At 41.4% G+C, this 16027-nt stretch overlaps 3 protein-coding genes across 3 annotated transcripts; all 3 read right to left on the bottom strand.

Annotated features, from left to right (window-relative positions):
• Nucleotides 1–1077: 1077 nt before the first annotated feature.
• Nucleotides 1078–2425, bottom strand: LOC308377282 (phospholipase A and acyltransferase 2-like; the record flags this gene model as incomplete). Its single annotated transcript, XM_080853865.1, has 4 exons — nt 1078–1149; nt 1242–1540; nt 1882–2002; nt 2408–2425. 4 exons carry the CDS (start codon nt 2423–2425, stop codon nt 1078–1080), a joined length of 510 nt encoding a protein of 169 aa, XP_080709991.1.
• Nucleotides 2426–3406: 981 nt separating this feature from the next.
• LOC308377281 (phospholipase A and acyltransferase 2-like) lies at nt 3407–8649 on the bottom strand (the record flags this gene model as incomplete). Its single annotated transcript, XM_080853864.1, has 4 exons — nt 3407–4179; nt 4274–4572; nt 5850–5970; nt 8632–8649. 4 exons carry the CDS (start codon nt 8647–8649, stop codon nt 4108–4110), a joined length of 510 nt encoding a protein of 169 aa, XP_080709990.1. The 3' UTR covers nt 3407–4107.
• Nucleotides 8650–11217: 2568 nt separating this feature from the next.
• emilin3a (elastin microfibril interfacer 3a) lies at nt 11218–15680 on the bottom strand (the record flags this gene model as incomplete). Its single annotated transcript, XM_080853863.1, has 5 exons — nt 11218–11224; nt 11550–13446; nt 13991–14325; nt 15066–15185; nt 15535–15680. The coding sequence occupies 5 exons, from the start codon at nt 15678–15680 to the stop codon at nt 11218–11220; spliced, it is 2505 nt and encodes an 834-aa protein (XP_080709989.1).
• Nucleotides 15681–16027: the final 347 nt, after the last annotated feature.

Here is a 16027-nt window from a genome sequence, read left to right as displayed (position 1 = left end):
TAGAAGCACAGGACAGCTGTAGCTGCCAAATGTGAGGACCTGCCTGATGTGAGGCCGCATGCGCAAACTTTGCGACACTATTGTAGTACAACGAGCCAGGTAATGCTGGTGGTGTAGGCTACAGCATGAAGTGGAATGACAAACGCATTTGTTTACGTTTGAAATCCACCAAGGTTTATGATGTTAAGCTTCATGTTTATTGAATTATTAGTTAAGCAGTGCATTCATTAGCCTACTAGTAACAGTAATACAACATAGCCCCATATGTTGACACTGAGCCTTATGCTGTAAACCGTTGACACAATTATAAAACACTACGTTAAATAAACCTACATTATGCGTTAAGAGAAGCCAGATACGTTGATATTAAACCATGTATGAGAATGCACGTCTTGGATAGTTTGCTCCTGAGCCTTCTGCCGTAAACCGTTTGTGTTTGCGCATGCGGACTCACATCAGGCAGCGGCGGACTCTAGACATCCTATTGGCGGACTCACATCAGGCAGGGTCCTCACATTTGGCAGCTACAACTGCATCCGGGGAATGATAAGAGTTTGGCCGTGAACCGTGATCTAGGCAAGTGAAAGGCCAATGAGTTCGTCATCTTAATGTGTAATTTAAACATACAGCTCTAGCATGGAAATACAAAGTAGTAGTCTGTCTTTATTTTAAAGAAATGTTATGTTTGCTCTTTCTATACATAGTTATATTATGTAAATAACGAGTATGACTTTGTGTTTGCTGTTATTTTCTAACATTGATTGCAGATTGGACCCTCATTTTTTGGCAGACAGACATTAAGCCTGTAGTAGGCTAGTGATGGCGAAGCTTCTTAAAGTCTTGAAGCTTTCCAGCCAGATGGGTTGAAAAGTGGTTATTTTTTTGTGCGTTTGAATGGCCTGAATTTAACATTAAAACATTTATTGTTCACCATGAGCATTATAAAAAAGAGACATTACAGGAAAGACAACCGATTTGTTAAGCAACTACTTTTGCAGTAAACGCACAATCTTAAATGTATTCAATATCAAAACGTAGGCCTACATGATTAGCTAAAACATTTTTTTCATAAATAGATCATTTAGGACACAAGTTTTGGAATGTTTCTGTTGCCTCTTCACATTCCATGTTCTTGGTCCTACCAGGGATCTGTGTGTCAAAGAAATAACCAGTTAGAAAATAACATACACTCAGACACTGGTGCAATTAATAATCATGCACTTGAACATACTCTACAATACCTGATTGCACACAGCCATTCCATATCGGATAAATGTGGCAAAGTGTTCACAGTTCAGGTCGAAGAGATTGTAGGGTAACTCCTGGCCCAGAAGGGCATCTCGACGCTGTCTCATTTCACCCTCTTGTGATGGCTCACAGGCATGGCGATTGTTGCTGATCAGGATATGAGCTCCATCTGGTACGTTAATTTCTGCTAAGGGTTGCTGACGTATTTTTGTATCCCCAAGCAGCAAGTCTCCACAAAAGGGAATCACTTTTTGCAGGTAACTACGGAATGTCGTCATGAAGTCTCCTTCATCTGAAAACCAAAACGTTGGTGTAAAAATCTAGGATTTTGTCTCACAGAAACAGAAGTAGCCCAGAACAAATTGCCCCTCGTCTAACCAATTAATTATTGTCACATGACCCATTTTATCCAAATATGTACAACAATGTCAAACACAGGTTCTTTTTTTTATGAGCAGCTTCCATATTTGCTAAATGAGAAACTATGAGCACCTTACATTACCTAGAAAATGAATTACCCCCCCAAAAGTTTGATTCACAGTAGGACACTGGTCATCTTTCAAATTTCTCATCTGTTTTGTCTAGATGTTTATATTTACATACTTTTTAAAATGGTTATTGTGAAACTTTTACCTGCAATGGCAAAATGGATCACAAGGCCATCTCCGTCATACACACCCCAATGTGAAAATCCAACAGGGTAAGAGAACTCGATCAAATCACCAAACTGGGCGTTGGCTACAATATCTTCAACCTGTACAAGTAACCATTCAACATGTCCTTTGGTGCCTAGAGTGGTGTGGATCTAAAACAGGTTTAGCTGCATACCTTCTGACGGAGTTGACAAGTGGTGCAGAAATCATTTAAGAAATACTTTAAAATGGGGAAAAAAATCAATGCTGCAGAAGAAAAGATAGTTCATAACCATTCAAAATGTTCAGATTATTAGGAAAATTGTTACACTGAAATTGTAATTCAATTTTAAAAGGTAAATCCAGGTCATGTCATGCAATTTAGATATGCAGTGGAAAAAGAAACAAACAAGGAAGCTGAAGAGTGGTGTACAGTTTTGAGACAAACAAAGTGAAAACATACGAATGATTTGTATCTCAAGAGGGTGTAATGTAATGTACCATTTAAGTTTAAACTTTAGAGTTACCTGCTTTTGATGGTCCATGGCCCTGAGTCTCCTTTGAGTGACGATTCAAAACATTTGCCTAAGTGCTCATGGGATGGGCGGGGTCTATGACTGGGAAATGTCAATCTTGGGCCTATTGTGATGTGAGTTACATAGCACACACCTAATTTTTCCATTACCAAGCATTACTGTTGTGCACTTTTCCAATCAAAGGTTTATCATAATATGTTCCATGTTTACATTGTCCATGCAGACTTTCTTAGCCTGAGAGAATACTGACCTATACGCTTCCAAATATTCATTTAGAAAACATATGCATGTTTATGATTAGCAACAAAATCATAACAATAACCAGATACAATTACATTTAAAATTATGGTTGAGTGTTCAGAGTGGGAAGTAACTTGCTACGTGTATAGCACAACAGCAAAAATGGTACAGTAAGCCTTTTGGTCATGATTTCCACAATTAAAGTAAAAAAAATTAAAATGTCTTAATCTCAGATGGCATTGATAGACACTTTGCTGCCCTAGAGTTCAGTCTTTGTGCAAGAGAAATAGGCAGTCCAAAGTCCCTTCTTCTCCAAGGTAGGAAAAAGGTCCCCACCCCATATCTCTCTTTATAACAATGTACGTATGTGTTGTGTTTCCCAGCAACGTATCCGCATTTGTTTCTCAACAACCCTAATATCCCTTCTGTAGTAATTTTCATACTCATACTTCTTGAGTAGATTTCCAAATAGTTTCAGATGCAGCATTCCACTTAAACTCTTTCTTGGGGTCGCCAAACTGTGTCGAATTTGGAAGAGTGACACGTTAGAAGACAGTAGTCTACACAGCTCACAGTTACTCACATGAAAGCAGGGCAGACTAAAGGTCCCTTTTCTCAAAATGTTGCTTCCACACAGGTCTGTTGGAACATAGGTAGTTCAGATGGTTGATGACTAAATTCCCCTTATCAGAGATTTCATTGAAGATTGCAATTAAATTAATTTCAATTCAACTTTATTATCGAGCCAAAGGTTGGATATTTGCATTTGGCCTCACCAAAACCTTTTTTCTTTTTCACTGACAGGCACATACATTACAACACAAACTTGTGCATTGTAAAATCATATAACAATAAAAACATGAATCATCATAAATAATAAACCCTACTAGCTGAGAATCATACAGTGCATGGAATAATACACTAACACTCTCCTCTCCCATGTCCACTTCTCTTGTGTGTCCTTGTATGAGGCATATGGTGTGTGTTTGGCAGGGCATTTAATCCAGTCAAGGTGTTCCATCCCTTTAAAGAGGGGTTGTCTGTGCCTATAACTTAGGGATCTCAGGCATTGAAACAGTGTACATTGTTTAAATAGGTAGACAGGAGGATGCTCAGTCAACTTACCCTATGTCCTGAAAATAATAGTTTAATATTAATAATAATATTAAAAATTAAAAATAAAAAGCCTATGCCTGCAGTTTGGATCACAGCCACTAGAGAACACTGTTACACAGGACTTTTAAGACTTATTCATACCTCACATTTGTGGGTGTTTCATCTCGTCAAGAGCACAGGAGTTGACTTGTCACTATAAAGTTATCTTTCCTTTCAAAGATCAAAGAGGATTTTCAGAACCATCTCCATGTGTAATATTTAGCTCTCCATAGAATAAAATTAGAAAAAGTATACAACTTATTTTACTCTTGTCTGCTCTCATATGACATCACTTGTCACAACAACATTAATCTCTGGAAGGTTTGTGATGCTTCTTTACTTTCCTTGTTCTTGGTTCTAGCAGGAATCTGTTGGGAAGGGAACATATGATGGATGAGATGAAAGAAGTAATGTTGTCAAAATGCTCATAGCTGAGCAAAGAAATCAAGCATTGATCTTTACCTGGTTACAGACAGCGACTCCATATCGTACGAATGTGGCAAAGTGTTCACAGTTCACAGAGAATAATTTGTAGTGCAAGTCCTTGCCCAGAAGAGCATCTAGGCGCTGTTGTAATTCACTCTTCAGGCATGGCCTGTAGGTGTGGCGATTGTTGCTGATCATGACACTAGCTCCTTTCGGTACATTGACCTCAGCTATGGGCTGCCGGCGTATTTTTGTTACCCCTAGCAGTATATCCCCACTCAAAGGGACCACTTTTTGCAGAAATTCACGGAATTTCTTCATCGACTTTGCTTGATCTGGGAATAATACAGAAATCCATTAATACACTGCAGACGATACATACAGGCAAAATAAGCATCACTGTCCAAATATATTTTAGTTTTGTATTTTTGTTCACTAATGCACATTCCAAAACTAAGGTAATACATGAATTCAATGTGAACCAAAAGGACTATGGCAGCCTCTATTAAAGAGGCAAACCACACAGACGTTGTTTATTTGAATCCATACACCTGAAATTTGTTTTAATCCATTTAATCCTTTGTTTTATTTATAAAAGATATAAGACCATAAACATGTTAAGTGTGGAAAACACCTATAGGTTAAACATGTCCTTGTGTTGAGTAGTAAGTACTCTGAGATTTTCCAATTGTTTTAAGGTTGTGACGGTCTGGATGAGACCGCACAGAAACGGTGCCAGTCCGGCACAGTAGACAACGATACACAATACACTCAACGCACGGTACACGGACATTCAAATGCAAAAACATTTTAACGGACATACAGAATACATACAAGAGACTTTGATACATGGTAAAGACATTTATTTTGTAGGGAAACATCGAGAGGGATAAGAAGTGTAAGTTACCAGCGGCATGCGCAGTTGAGCTAGTGTCCAAGGCTGTAAAAACATCGGTCCCGGAGAAAAGGGTGCCGACGGGAGATGCGGAATCTTTATTTGGTTCCGGGGGGAGATTGGGCAGGTTTACTCGGTTGGTAGTAGGGGGGATAACGGAGATCGCACTTGTCAATCGGCAGCTGTGTTGTGTATGTATTTTGCTACAGGGAAACCTGATTGAAATGCATGGACTTGATATGAAGCTGTTTGTATCTTGTATGATGACCCATTTTTCTATTAGAGTGTTTCATGTATTTTGTATACTGATTGATTTATGAAGTGTACCCCCTATTTGTAAATGGTGTTGGTCCCTGGTGTATATGTATCGGTTGGTTTGTCAAATGTGGAGAGCTGGGGGGTTTTACTCTGATAGAGAGAGTGGAAGCACTGCTGATTTTTGCCCTCCTGTGTGTGAGGCCAAGCAGATGACTGACTGAGCTGGATATTCTTGTCTTCACTGGGGGGGGAAGCTTGTACTGGGGATTGTAAATACTTTTGTCCTGCTTTCTCTATAAAGCTCCTACAACTACTTTGTCTCTGAGTTTTGGTCAGACCCACCCGCACACGGCGACACCGCTCGGTCCCGTTACAAAGGTTTAGGAAGCTAAGTTGGCATCTGTTCTCTCTGTAACTTGGTGAATCAATTATCTCTGTATAAACTCTATTAAATGTTACCTGCAACAGCAAAATGAATCACATGGCCCTCTCCGTCATACACACCCCAGTGTGAAAATCCAACAGGGAAAGAAAACTCAATCAAATCACCAAACCGGCCGTTGTCCACAATGTATTGAATCTGTGAAGGTAATTGATAAAACTGTTTCTTCCGTTGTTGTAAAGCATTCTCGACCACAATTTCTGACAAATCAACTATTAGCCATAATTTTTTGAGTTTGACCAATTCAGATTCAGCTGTGCTTTGGCATAGGTAACAACACCACATCCTGGCAGCATTTGGAGATTGGTATCATGGCTGAATGCGTCATCTCAATGTTGGCTTTGACCATGGCAATGGAGGTAATTATAAGGGCATCTAAATGGGTTGTTGGTGGTGACAGCATCCAGTTACATCCCATCTAAGCTTTTTTGGATGTCAACACTTACAGCAAACTGCTCTGTGTACCCATCGGCTCTTGAGTTAAATGTTTGATATTGAGCAAGGATATAGTGAAACCTTGCAAATTTAGAGGTTTATCTATCAGTACAGGACAACTGGTGAAAGAGAGTTGTTATATCAAAATTGAGGTGATTCCTTCCATTGTATAGAGCAGGTGGTACAATTCCACATTGAGTGATGGCGGACAGGTTGAAGAGAAATCATTGTCTTTCTGGCCTGGGAAATTGAAATTGTGGTGCTCGCAGTTTGGGCTTTTGCCACACATAAAGATGGCCTTTGACAATGTGTGGAGTTGCTATTTCAGAAATAGAGATATTTGTCTGAATAAGGCAGCTAGGAAATGGCTTCGGGTCCCATGTTGTCTTAGTACTTTAGCACTGTGTGGGAAATTGGAATTTTAGAGTTACCAATGATCAGCTAGTTGAAAGAGGACTTTTTCTCAGTGGGAAGATCCATCAGTCAAGAACACTAGTCGAATGGTGAAAACAGGGAAGAAGTGAAATTCGTGAAAGGTGGTTCAACATGCACAAGGTGCATTATAGCACAGGGATAGCACTGGTCAGGTTTGGAGTTGAAAGGCAGGTTTAGGTGACAGTTGGAAATCATTGGGTGAGGCTACATTGCTGATGAGGAGGCAGATAGTAAACCCCTCTTATCTATTATCAATTTTGTATGTATCATGAACGTATATACCATGTAACGTTTGTATGTGTTGAGTAGCATGTGCTAGCATGCTCATCATGATATGGAGATGATTTCATCTGCCATGTTTCTGATTGTTTCCCCTGCACATCCTTCCTCCCCTAGTGTCACAACCTCATAACCTCAAGTGCTCATGGGATGGGCGGGGTCTATGACTGGGAAATGTCCATCTTGGGCCTATTGTGAAGTGAGTTACATAGCACATAGCTAATGCTCTGTCAATATTGAGATATTTCACCATTACCAACCATTACAGTTGTGCACATTTCCAATCAAAGGTTAATCATAATTTGGTCCACATTAACATTGTCCATGCAGACTTGTCTTTCTTAGCCTGAGAGAATACTGACCTATGACGCTTCCAAATATTCATACAGAAAACATATGCATGTTTATGATTAGTAACAAAATCATAACAATAACCAGATACAGTACAATTACATTTAAAATTATAGTTTAGTGTCCAGAGTGGGAAGAAACTTGCTACGTGTATAGCACAACAGCAAAGATTGTACAGTGAGCCTTTTGGTCATGATTTCCACAATTAAAGTGAAAAAAAATGAAAATAGCTTAATCTCAGATGGCATTGATGGACACGTTGCTGCCCTAGTGTTCAGTCTTTGTATAAGAGAAATAGGAAGTCCAAAGTCCCTTCTTCTTCAATGAGGTAGGAAAAAGGTCCCCACCCCATATCTTTATAACAATGTACGTATGTGTTGTGTTTCCCAGCAACGTATCCGCATTTGTTTTTCAACAACCCTAATATCCCTTCTGTAGAGTCATTTTCATACTCATACTTCTTGAGTAGATTTCCAAATAGTTTCAGATGCAGCATTCCACTTAAACTCTTTCTTGGGGTCGCCAAAAAAAAAAATCTTCCCTTCCCTGACACCCCCCCCCCCCCCCCCCCCCCCGGTCTGAAACATTACGCAGTAAAGACTAAAACTAAAACTGAAACTAATAAAAACTAAACTCAAACTAAGCATTTTCAAAAAATAGAAACTAAACTAAACTAGCAAACCCGCTTTAAAAACGAATGATAACTAAACTGAAATTGAAAACACAAAGTCAAAACGAAATAAAAATAAAAACTAGTGAAAAATGCAAACCTATTATAACCTTGAAAAGCACTCGTTTATACATGGAACTTCCTAGTCTGTGTACACGCCGCACCATTGCAATGACCTACCCCTGTTTGCGCCTAGAATATTGCCCATGTTATGAAATTAACAAAATTATTTTTCCAAATTATTAAATTAGCTCTCGATCCTCTGAAGTGGGCTTTGTATGTTGCCAGCCGCCTCATCAATGAAATTAAAGGCACCCAGTGCAACTTTCGAGGCTTAAAAATGAACATTCAATTTCTAGTCTTTTTTACACATAGTAAGTTTCAATAACTCCATACCATTACATACCGACATTCAAACAGCAAAGATGAGACGTCGTTGTGTGGTGAGAAATAGGAATGTTTACATAAAGTTGCACTGGGTGCCTTTAAGGCCCAATGAATTTAAGAGTAATTTAGATTATAATATGTTTTCAAGTAAACAAGTAAAATGTCAACAAGTAATTTTAAAAGCAATGTTAAAAAGTGACTATAACAATATTTTACTTGTACTAGTACTTGGGAGAAATTACCTGCTGGTGATACTCCATTGTGCTTTTTGTCCCTGGAGGTCAGTCTCGCCACTCTTAATGTCTGGAAGAATTATAAACTTACTATAAACTGTAGGCTACTGTTTGACCACAATCAAGTTCAAGTAATTATGGTCTTAAACACATAACATGATGAGTGTCAACATACTCAGTATTGCTTATTACTGAAATCAATTACAACACCTTCTGTTGAACCAGAAGCTTGTCAGACATTCACCACCTCCATTTTTTGCAGTGATATGCAAATACGCGAAGACTAATAAACTAGTATTGTGTGTGAAACGTCTCATGTTAAACCCAACAAAGACCAGTGACCAGACCGTACAGCAGAAAAAACTTTTACTATGGCAATTTGTAAGGTCTATATTTATAATAGTAGTGGCTAACACATTATATAGTGCTTATCATTTCCCCTCTTTTCAGTTCTTAGAGAAAAAAGTCCATGTAAAAGAAATTGATATTTTCACTTACATCACTGGTCTTTTGTTTATCGCCCTCAGTGGTGTGGTTTGGCATAATTTTCCATACAAATGCTTTTTCAAGATAGTCCAGGTGTGGTTGTCGTGGCTAATATTTAACCATGGCTATTCTTGCTCTTTGACCTCTGGAATTTGAACCCTTGTATATTTTACTGTCAAGTGAAAATATCTAAGCCCCTCCCATAACTGACTTCAAATGTACAGGTGAGACACTTCTGTAATTGATACACACACAATTTGTAAGGGATATTTTGTAGTCCGGCGGTCATTATCGACAAATAAATCCCGACGGGACGAACAGGACAGGTTTTGTTTCGTCCTGAAGGGATTTATTTTATGATAATGACCGCCGCACTATACATTATCCCGCTTATTATATGGTTACTTGCCAAAACGATAGAAAATTCGGATAGATTTTGAGACGAAGTTCTGCCTAAATAAAAGTCCTGTGTAAAGGTCTATCATTTTACTCTGACATGTTGACACATCTGACCTCCCCGACATTGTGATGTCTTTTAATGGTCCAACACATTTTCTCAAATGTCTATTCGTGTTATGAATCGTATATCAATACAGTGAATCTGAACAAGAGTAAAGGCCGATTTAGGGTCGTTTTAGACGCAGAGACGTAAGCACGTAAGATACATAACCCCCCCTTGCGCGGTAAAATATCCCCCCTTACGTGCTTAAGTGCGTCGCCCAAAATTCCTGACTATGCGACTAAAACACTACGGCCCTACGCAGCTTGCAAGGACTGTGATTGGCCGGCTGACCTCACCTTTCACAGAGTCTCACGTTTCCGGGTTAATAGCATACTACAGTCTTTTTTAGACCCAGACATTTTTTTAAAATCATGAATACCCTGCAGACCGTCTCACAAGCCTTTTCTTATGGATTAGGAACAAACATAACAGAAGAGGTCCGAAGACATGAACTCCTTTACAGATCCTCTTTAAACACTTATAAGGACGCTCAAATGACCGCAAATTTATGGAGAGAATATCCCATTCTCACCCGCGATTGTTTGGAGAAATGTGGTAATTCACGAACAAATAGGTACTTTCATATTCATTTTCCGCCACTTGTGAGTCATGGTGATATCTTTCATTGAGTTCATATTGACGTGAATCAATCAATTGCACCCGCAAATTTGATAGAATGAGCCCGGTCTGCTCATATACAAAAGTTAACATTAACCTGCCGTTACCTTGTGGCCAGCACCATTGTAGTATACAAGCATTGACAACATGATGAGATTCTCTCGCCGTTTACCACCTCATCTTTGAATAATGTAACTCATAAACACATCGTTTTAAAGCCTATCGCAGTCATTAAAAGATGTCTCAATAAACGAACTTTTGCGTCATGTGATCTGTCTTTTTCGCCACTGGTACTGAATTGCCAACATTTGTATTTTGTGTAACACATGTATTCATAACATCAAGCCTTTCGCCCACTACACTTCATGCTCCGGTAAGTTTTTTTCCTTTGTCCTGCTGCAATAAATACGCTTACTTAACGCAAAATAAATCTACAGTTCTGGCGTCAATTTGCTTTGCAACACGCAACACGGCCCACAAGCCTTGCAACACGGCCCTGCGTCTAAAACGAACCTTAAATCAAAACTTGTCTAAAACAAGTTCCTTGTGTAAATTACGTGCTTACGGCTCTGCGTCTAAAACGACCCTAAATTGGCCTTAAGGAAAGAGGTTGTGACGGGGGAGAAATCAAGCCTCCACCCTATGCCCCAAACAGTATGCCATTTCACAGGAAGGGACAGTTATATCCATAGCTACCAGAGACAGGGCAGTTTCCAGTAATGGGCACAATTACAAATTATCAGTGCATTTTGTGATTTTATTATAAACATGTAAATTCAAAGTAAACATAATATTGAAATAACGGCAAAGGAAGACTTCAAATGACATGCATAATAACATAATCCCCATATGTTGCCCATCTGATTGCCATTAGTTCCCTAACATCAGTGTCAAAATTATACATATCTAAAATCAGTATAAAAAATTAACAACAATCAACAGTAGCAGTCCAGTAAGAATGAGACAGTTTCCCAATAAAATGGGTTGATTTAAACTCTGTACAGACACATGACACATCACATTAAACTCATTACACATCCCTTGTATCTTAGACTGCCCACTTACAACCATTCTCATACAAATTTCTCATTTACTGTACATACTCTAGGGTCTAACCCTAGGTTTTTCGAGACTGGTGTTGGTTTCTCTGGTTTTGTCACTCATCTTTGAATCATATTCTCATTCTGTGCAGTTACTGAGGCTTACTAGTAATACTCCTCTGATACGGGTGCATTATGGGTAATGTCGTTTTTTTGGTTGAATTGGCACTGCAAATTGGTCTCCTCTTGGCTCAGCTGCTACCTCTATTGGCTCTTCAGACATCTTGTGGATCGGCACTATGTGAAGGTCGCCCAGTGCTTGAGCCAGCCCAGTGTTTCCTGTGCAGTTTTTCAGTCCTTCTCTCAGCTCAGACAGCTGCAGTGAGTGATTGGCCACGGTGCTGTTAAACTGTGCCAGGTACCCATCTGAGTGGCCCTCAAGTTCACCGCGGATTCTCTCCAGGTCCTCAGCAAGGTGTGACAAGCCACCACACTGGCCCTCCACTCGTGCCACCCTGCCGCCTACCTCTGTTACCTCCTTCTGGACCCCAAGAGCAGTTGACCGGCAACCCTGGAGCTCTCCGGAAAGTCGGCGTCTCAACTCCTGCAGCTCTCCCTTTAGGCGAGCCAGTCTTTTCTCTCCGCTGCTCAGCATTGACGCCTGCTTGCCCACCAGCTGTACCACCCCTTTCACCTGCTGGGCCAGTCTCTCTTCGCGACCCTGCCAAGTGGTGTTGGCCCGATTTACCTCCTGCACCACCGCACCCAGGGAGTTCCTCAAGCCAAACAGAGTGTGATTCACTGAACGCACACTCACCCTGAGCAGAGTCACTTCCCCGTGAAGACCTCCAGTCTCTACTTCCTCTCTTTCAGCTATTTTTTGTAGAAGAAGTGCCAGGGTTGCATTAAGACGGTTCATCCTTTCAGTGTGCTGGTCCAAAACCTTTGTATGGTTGTCCACATGAGTGGTGTCCTCTTTTGTAAGCTGTATGTTCGTGGTTCCCTCGAGTGAAGGCACCGGGGCACAAGATGAAGAGCACAGAAGTTCCAAACTGGAGAGCTGCCTCTGCACCCGGTCTACATCTACCGCCACCCTCTTTCGAAGTGATTCTACCTCTGTCTCCAGGTTTGGCACCACCTGTCCTTCTAGAAGAGCAGGAGCTGTTGCATTACCCAGCTCCTCAACTGCAATAAAGAGACGGTCTTCCAAGGCCTTGAGCTTCTCTTCTAGTCTGGACTCCACACTCCAAGGAGCCCCTCCTATTGGCCCTCCTTGTGGCACGTTCAGAGTTATGTTTAGCTTAGCCTCTACGTAACCCAGTCGGCCTTCCAGCATGCCCTCCACGTGGTCTTTGTGTCCTCCAAGCTGAGCCTTGAGGTGTTTCTGTGACTGGTTAAGCCCATCCATTGACTGCTCCAGTAGAACCACCCTCTCAGTTAAACCGGACACCCCATGGCAGCAACCATCCTCTGGTGAGAGACTTTGAAGCTGAGCCTGGAGGTCTGCCAGCTGCTTCCTCAGGTCAGTCACGCTTCCATCCAGAGTGTCCTCCAGCTGACTCTGCCCGTCCATCTGATCCCTCTGGCACTGTCGCCGCACTTCACCTGCTCTCTCCTCGCACCGGTTCTCTGCAGTCTCTACACGCCTCTCAAAGCCACCCAGAATGGCTGTGCGGGTACCACTCAGCTTGGCATCGACCATTTTCTCCATGGCTCTTTGAGCGTCAGGCGCAAGAGGGTTCCCAGTGAGGGAGTGTGTCCCATTGGTCAGCCTCTTCAGGGTGCTGTCGTGGCCCAGTACCGTTCCCCGGAGCTCCTCCAGCTCGGTTGTTTTGATTTGGAGCTCGCTGCGGAGCTCGGCCACCTTTCCGACCAGGTCGCTCAGACCTGGGAACTGCACACCACCATCCAGGCCCACTGCGTCGGGGGCCACACCAGGAAGGTCTGCAAAGCCTACAGTGGAGTCGCTGGAGGTCAGGACGGGGTGTGGACCAGCAGCAGGAGCTGCAGAGAGGAGGGCGGAGAGCATCCTGTTGGCGTCCTCACGCAGAGATGCACGGAGGCTCTCCTCCAGTCCTGTCACTGTGCCTCGTAGTGTCTCCAGGCCACTAGACAGACGTTGCACGTCGTCTTCCATCCTGTCTAATCTTTCAACAGTCACACCGTCAAGGTCCTGATCTGTTAGTAAAGAGGCAGGCACAAGTTAGACAATTAGACATGAATAGATAGACATGAATAGACCATACATAGATTATCAAAAAACTACTCTTCTCAAATATCTAATGAAGAACACTCATTTTCTCACCATAGTTTGGATGACTGTCAGCAGAAGGTGCCTGCTCTTCAGGAATCAGCTCTGCCTCAACATTCACTGTAATGGGATGATGTTCAGGAGCAGCATCATGGTCTGGATTGGGATTTAGATGGTCTGTAGACGGGTCATGATGATCCAATGAAGGATCGTGGTGATCCAGTGAGGGATTGTGGTGATCTAGCGTTTGGTCATGGTGATCCAAAGTGGGATCATGGTGTTCTGGAGATGAATCGTGATGATCTGGGAAGCCATCAGGATGACCAGCAGAGGGATTTTGAGGATTTGAGATGGATGGGTAGGAAGGATTTGGGTAGGAACCTCCATCTTGGCCAAAATTATTTTGAGGTCTGGTGTTCATTATGCTCTGCCCCCAATGGCTTCCTTTATTATTGGGCTGAGGCATCACACCTTTGAACGGGGGCATTGGTCCCTTAAATGGTGGCATTGGGCCTTTAAATGGAGGCATGGGACCTTTGTCCATTGGCATAGGACCTTTATACATTGGCATAGGACCTTTGTGCATTGGCATAGGACCTTTATGCATTGGCATAGGACCTTTATGCATTGGCATAGGACCTTTGTGCATTGGCATAGGACCTTTGTGCATTGACATAGGACCTTTGTGCATTGGCATAGGTCCAATTTTACACCCAAAACTGGAAAATCCAGGACAACAGCGCCATTCCAGTTCTGTCACTGTCTTGTATGCAACCTTGTACAAGGGCTTGTAGAACAGACGATACCTGAAGGATGAAACAGAATACACTGAAAAAAAATATTCTCTAAAACATGATATTATTGTGTTGAACCAACTCATTTGGACACAGTGTCCACCTTATCCAACTACATGGGGTCTCTGGAGAACCTTGCTGCCACCAGTCAAGCTTAGATATTGGTGTTGCCAAATGTTTTATTTTTGTTGGTTATTTGAGTTGTTCTGAGATACCAATACCATTTTAGGACATGTCTGTGTCTTCATGTTTTGCCTTGAAATGTGCCATACTTGAGCATGGCAGGTAATAATAACGTTACAAATCTCAGTGGTCAGTGGAATTAGTTGATCAAGTTGTTTGTGTTTTATAAGGGACTTAAATACATTTTGTAAACTGAAATATATATGCTGTGTTAATTGAACACATTTCATGAATGGATCGATGTTGAACATAGAACATGTTGTTTAAATACAAATTGTGATTATTTAAATACAAATTTAATTTAAATACAAATTGTGAATTAAGAACACTTTTCTAAATAGAGTAGCCTAAATGAACACAATGTTATGGTGGCCTCAAGATAGGGTTTATCCTTATAAGGTACAGCAGAGGGCTAACCACCATGCAACCTTAGGTCTTGTCTTAGACCTAGGCTGAGAAAGAGCCCTTCATGTTCATATTTGTTCCCTACATTCATTCTTATATGATTAAAAGTCAATTTCGAGTTGATTACTGTAACTTGTTTCTGTAATACATCATTTCCAACTCACATTAGTGTAGGACACTTCTGACCCCAGGAGCATTTGTTGTATTCTGCCTTGACGTAGGGTGCTACCCCATCTTGGACTGTGAATGAGACACTCTTCTCTACCACATAGGCGCAGTGGTTTCTGCGGAATCATAAAAGCAGATAAAAACATCCATGAAATACAACATATAAATTGAATACAAATAAATTAATGAGAATTCAGAATGAAATCAGAAATGAATGTGAAATGATGACTTAGATCTATCATTACTACTGCCCATAACATTCTTCTCATTATTATTGGCTCCAAAAAAACAAATTATGTTCTCCCCATGAATGATTCAGTTTAGCTGATGATTGATAAATGTTGACACTTAGGGTCTTAATTATGCAGTACATTTAGTCAAATTTGCCTTAAACTCAGTGAGTTAACATTCATACAGCATGATCTTTACAGGTCGTTTGTACCTATGGTGGATTCAAATACTCACTTATGTCGGGCCATGGGGTTTCCTGCATGATGCTGTGGACCTAGCTGAGGCTTGAAGAGGTTGTAGTGGTATTTTCCCAGAGCACCGGACAGGGACAGCACAGAGCTCAGGGTGAAGAGAAGCGTATGGTGGCCGGTCAAGAACATCTTCTTCTAAAGGTTCTTGATTCCCATGCAGTAGATGTTTGAAAAACAGACCAAGAGGGAAGTCCAGTTCCTTTGTTCAGCAAATGGAAGTTCAGTAGCAGTCCACCAAGACTCCAGTCTCTCTATGTGGTATAGATCCTGCTATCACTGAGACCTTTCGGTAAGAGGTACTGGTTAGCAAGTGGTCCACCGCTGTGCATGAACTTCTGTTGGTGTGGGGCTGATGTTTATGTGGTAAACTGGGGTGATTGACAGCCGGCCCCTGCGCTCCCATAGGGCTGCTGCAGCAGCTACTGCCGTGGCCCCACCCACACTGCCACTTAGAGGTGACACAAATGTGACAAGGG

This window comes from Sprattus sprattus (genome assembly GCF_963457725.1).
Source record: "Sprattus sprattus genome assembly, chromosome: 16".
Taxonomy (NCBI): domain Eukaryota; kingdom Metazoa; phylum Chordata; class Actinopteri; order Clupeiformes; family Clupeidae; genus Sprattus; species Sprattus sprattus.
Note: the sequence above shows the minus strand (reverse complement) of the source record. Positions and strands in the feature narration are given on the sequence as shown.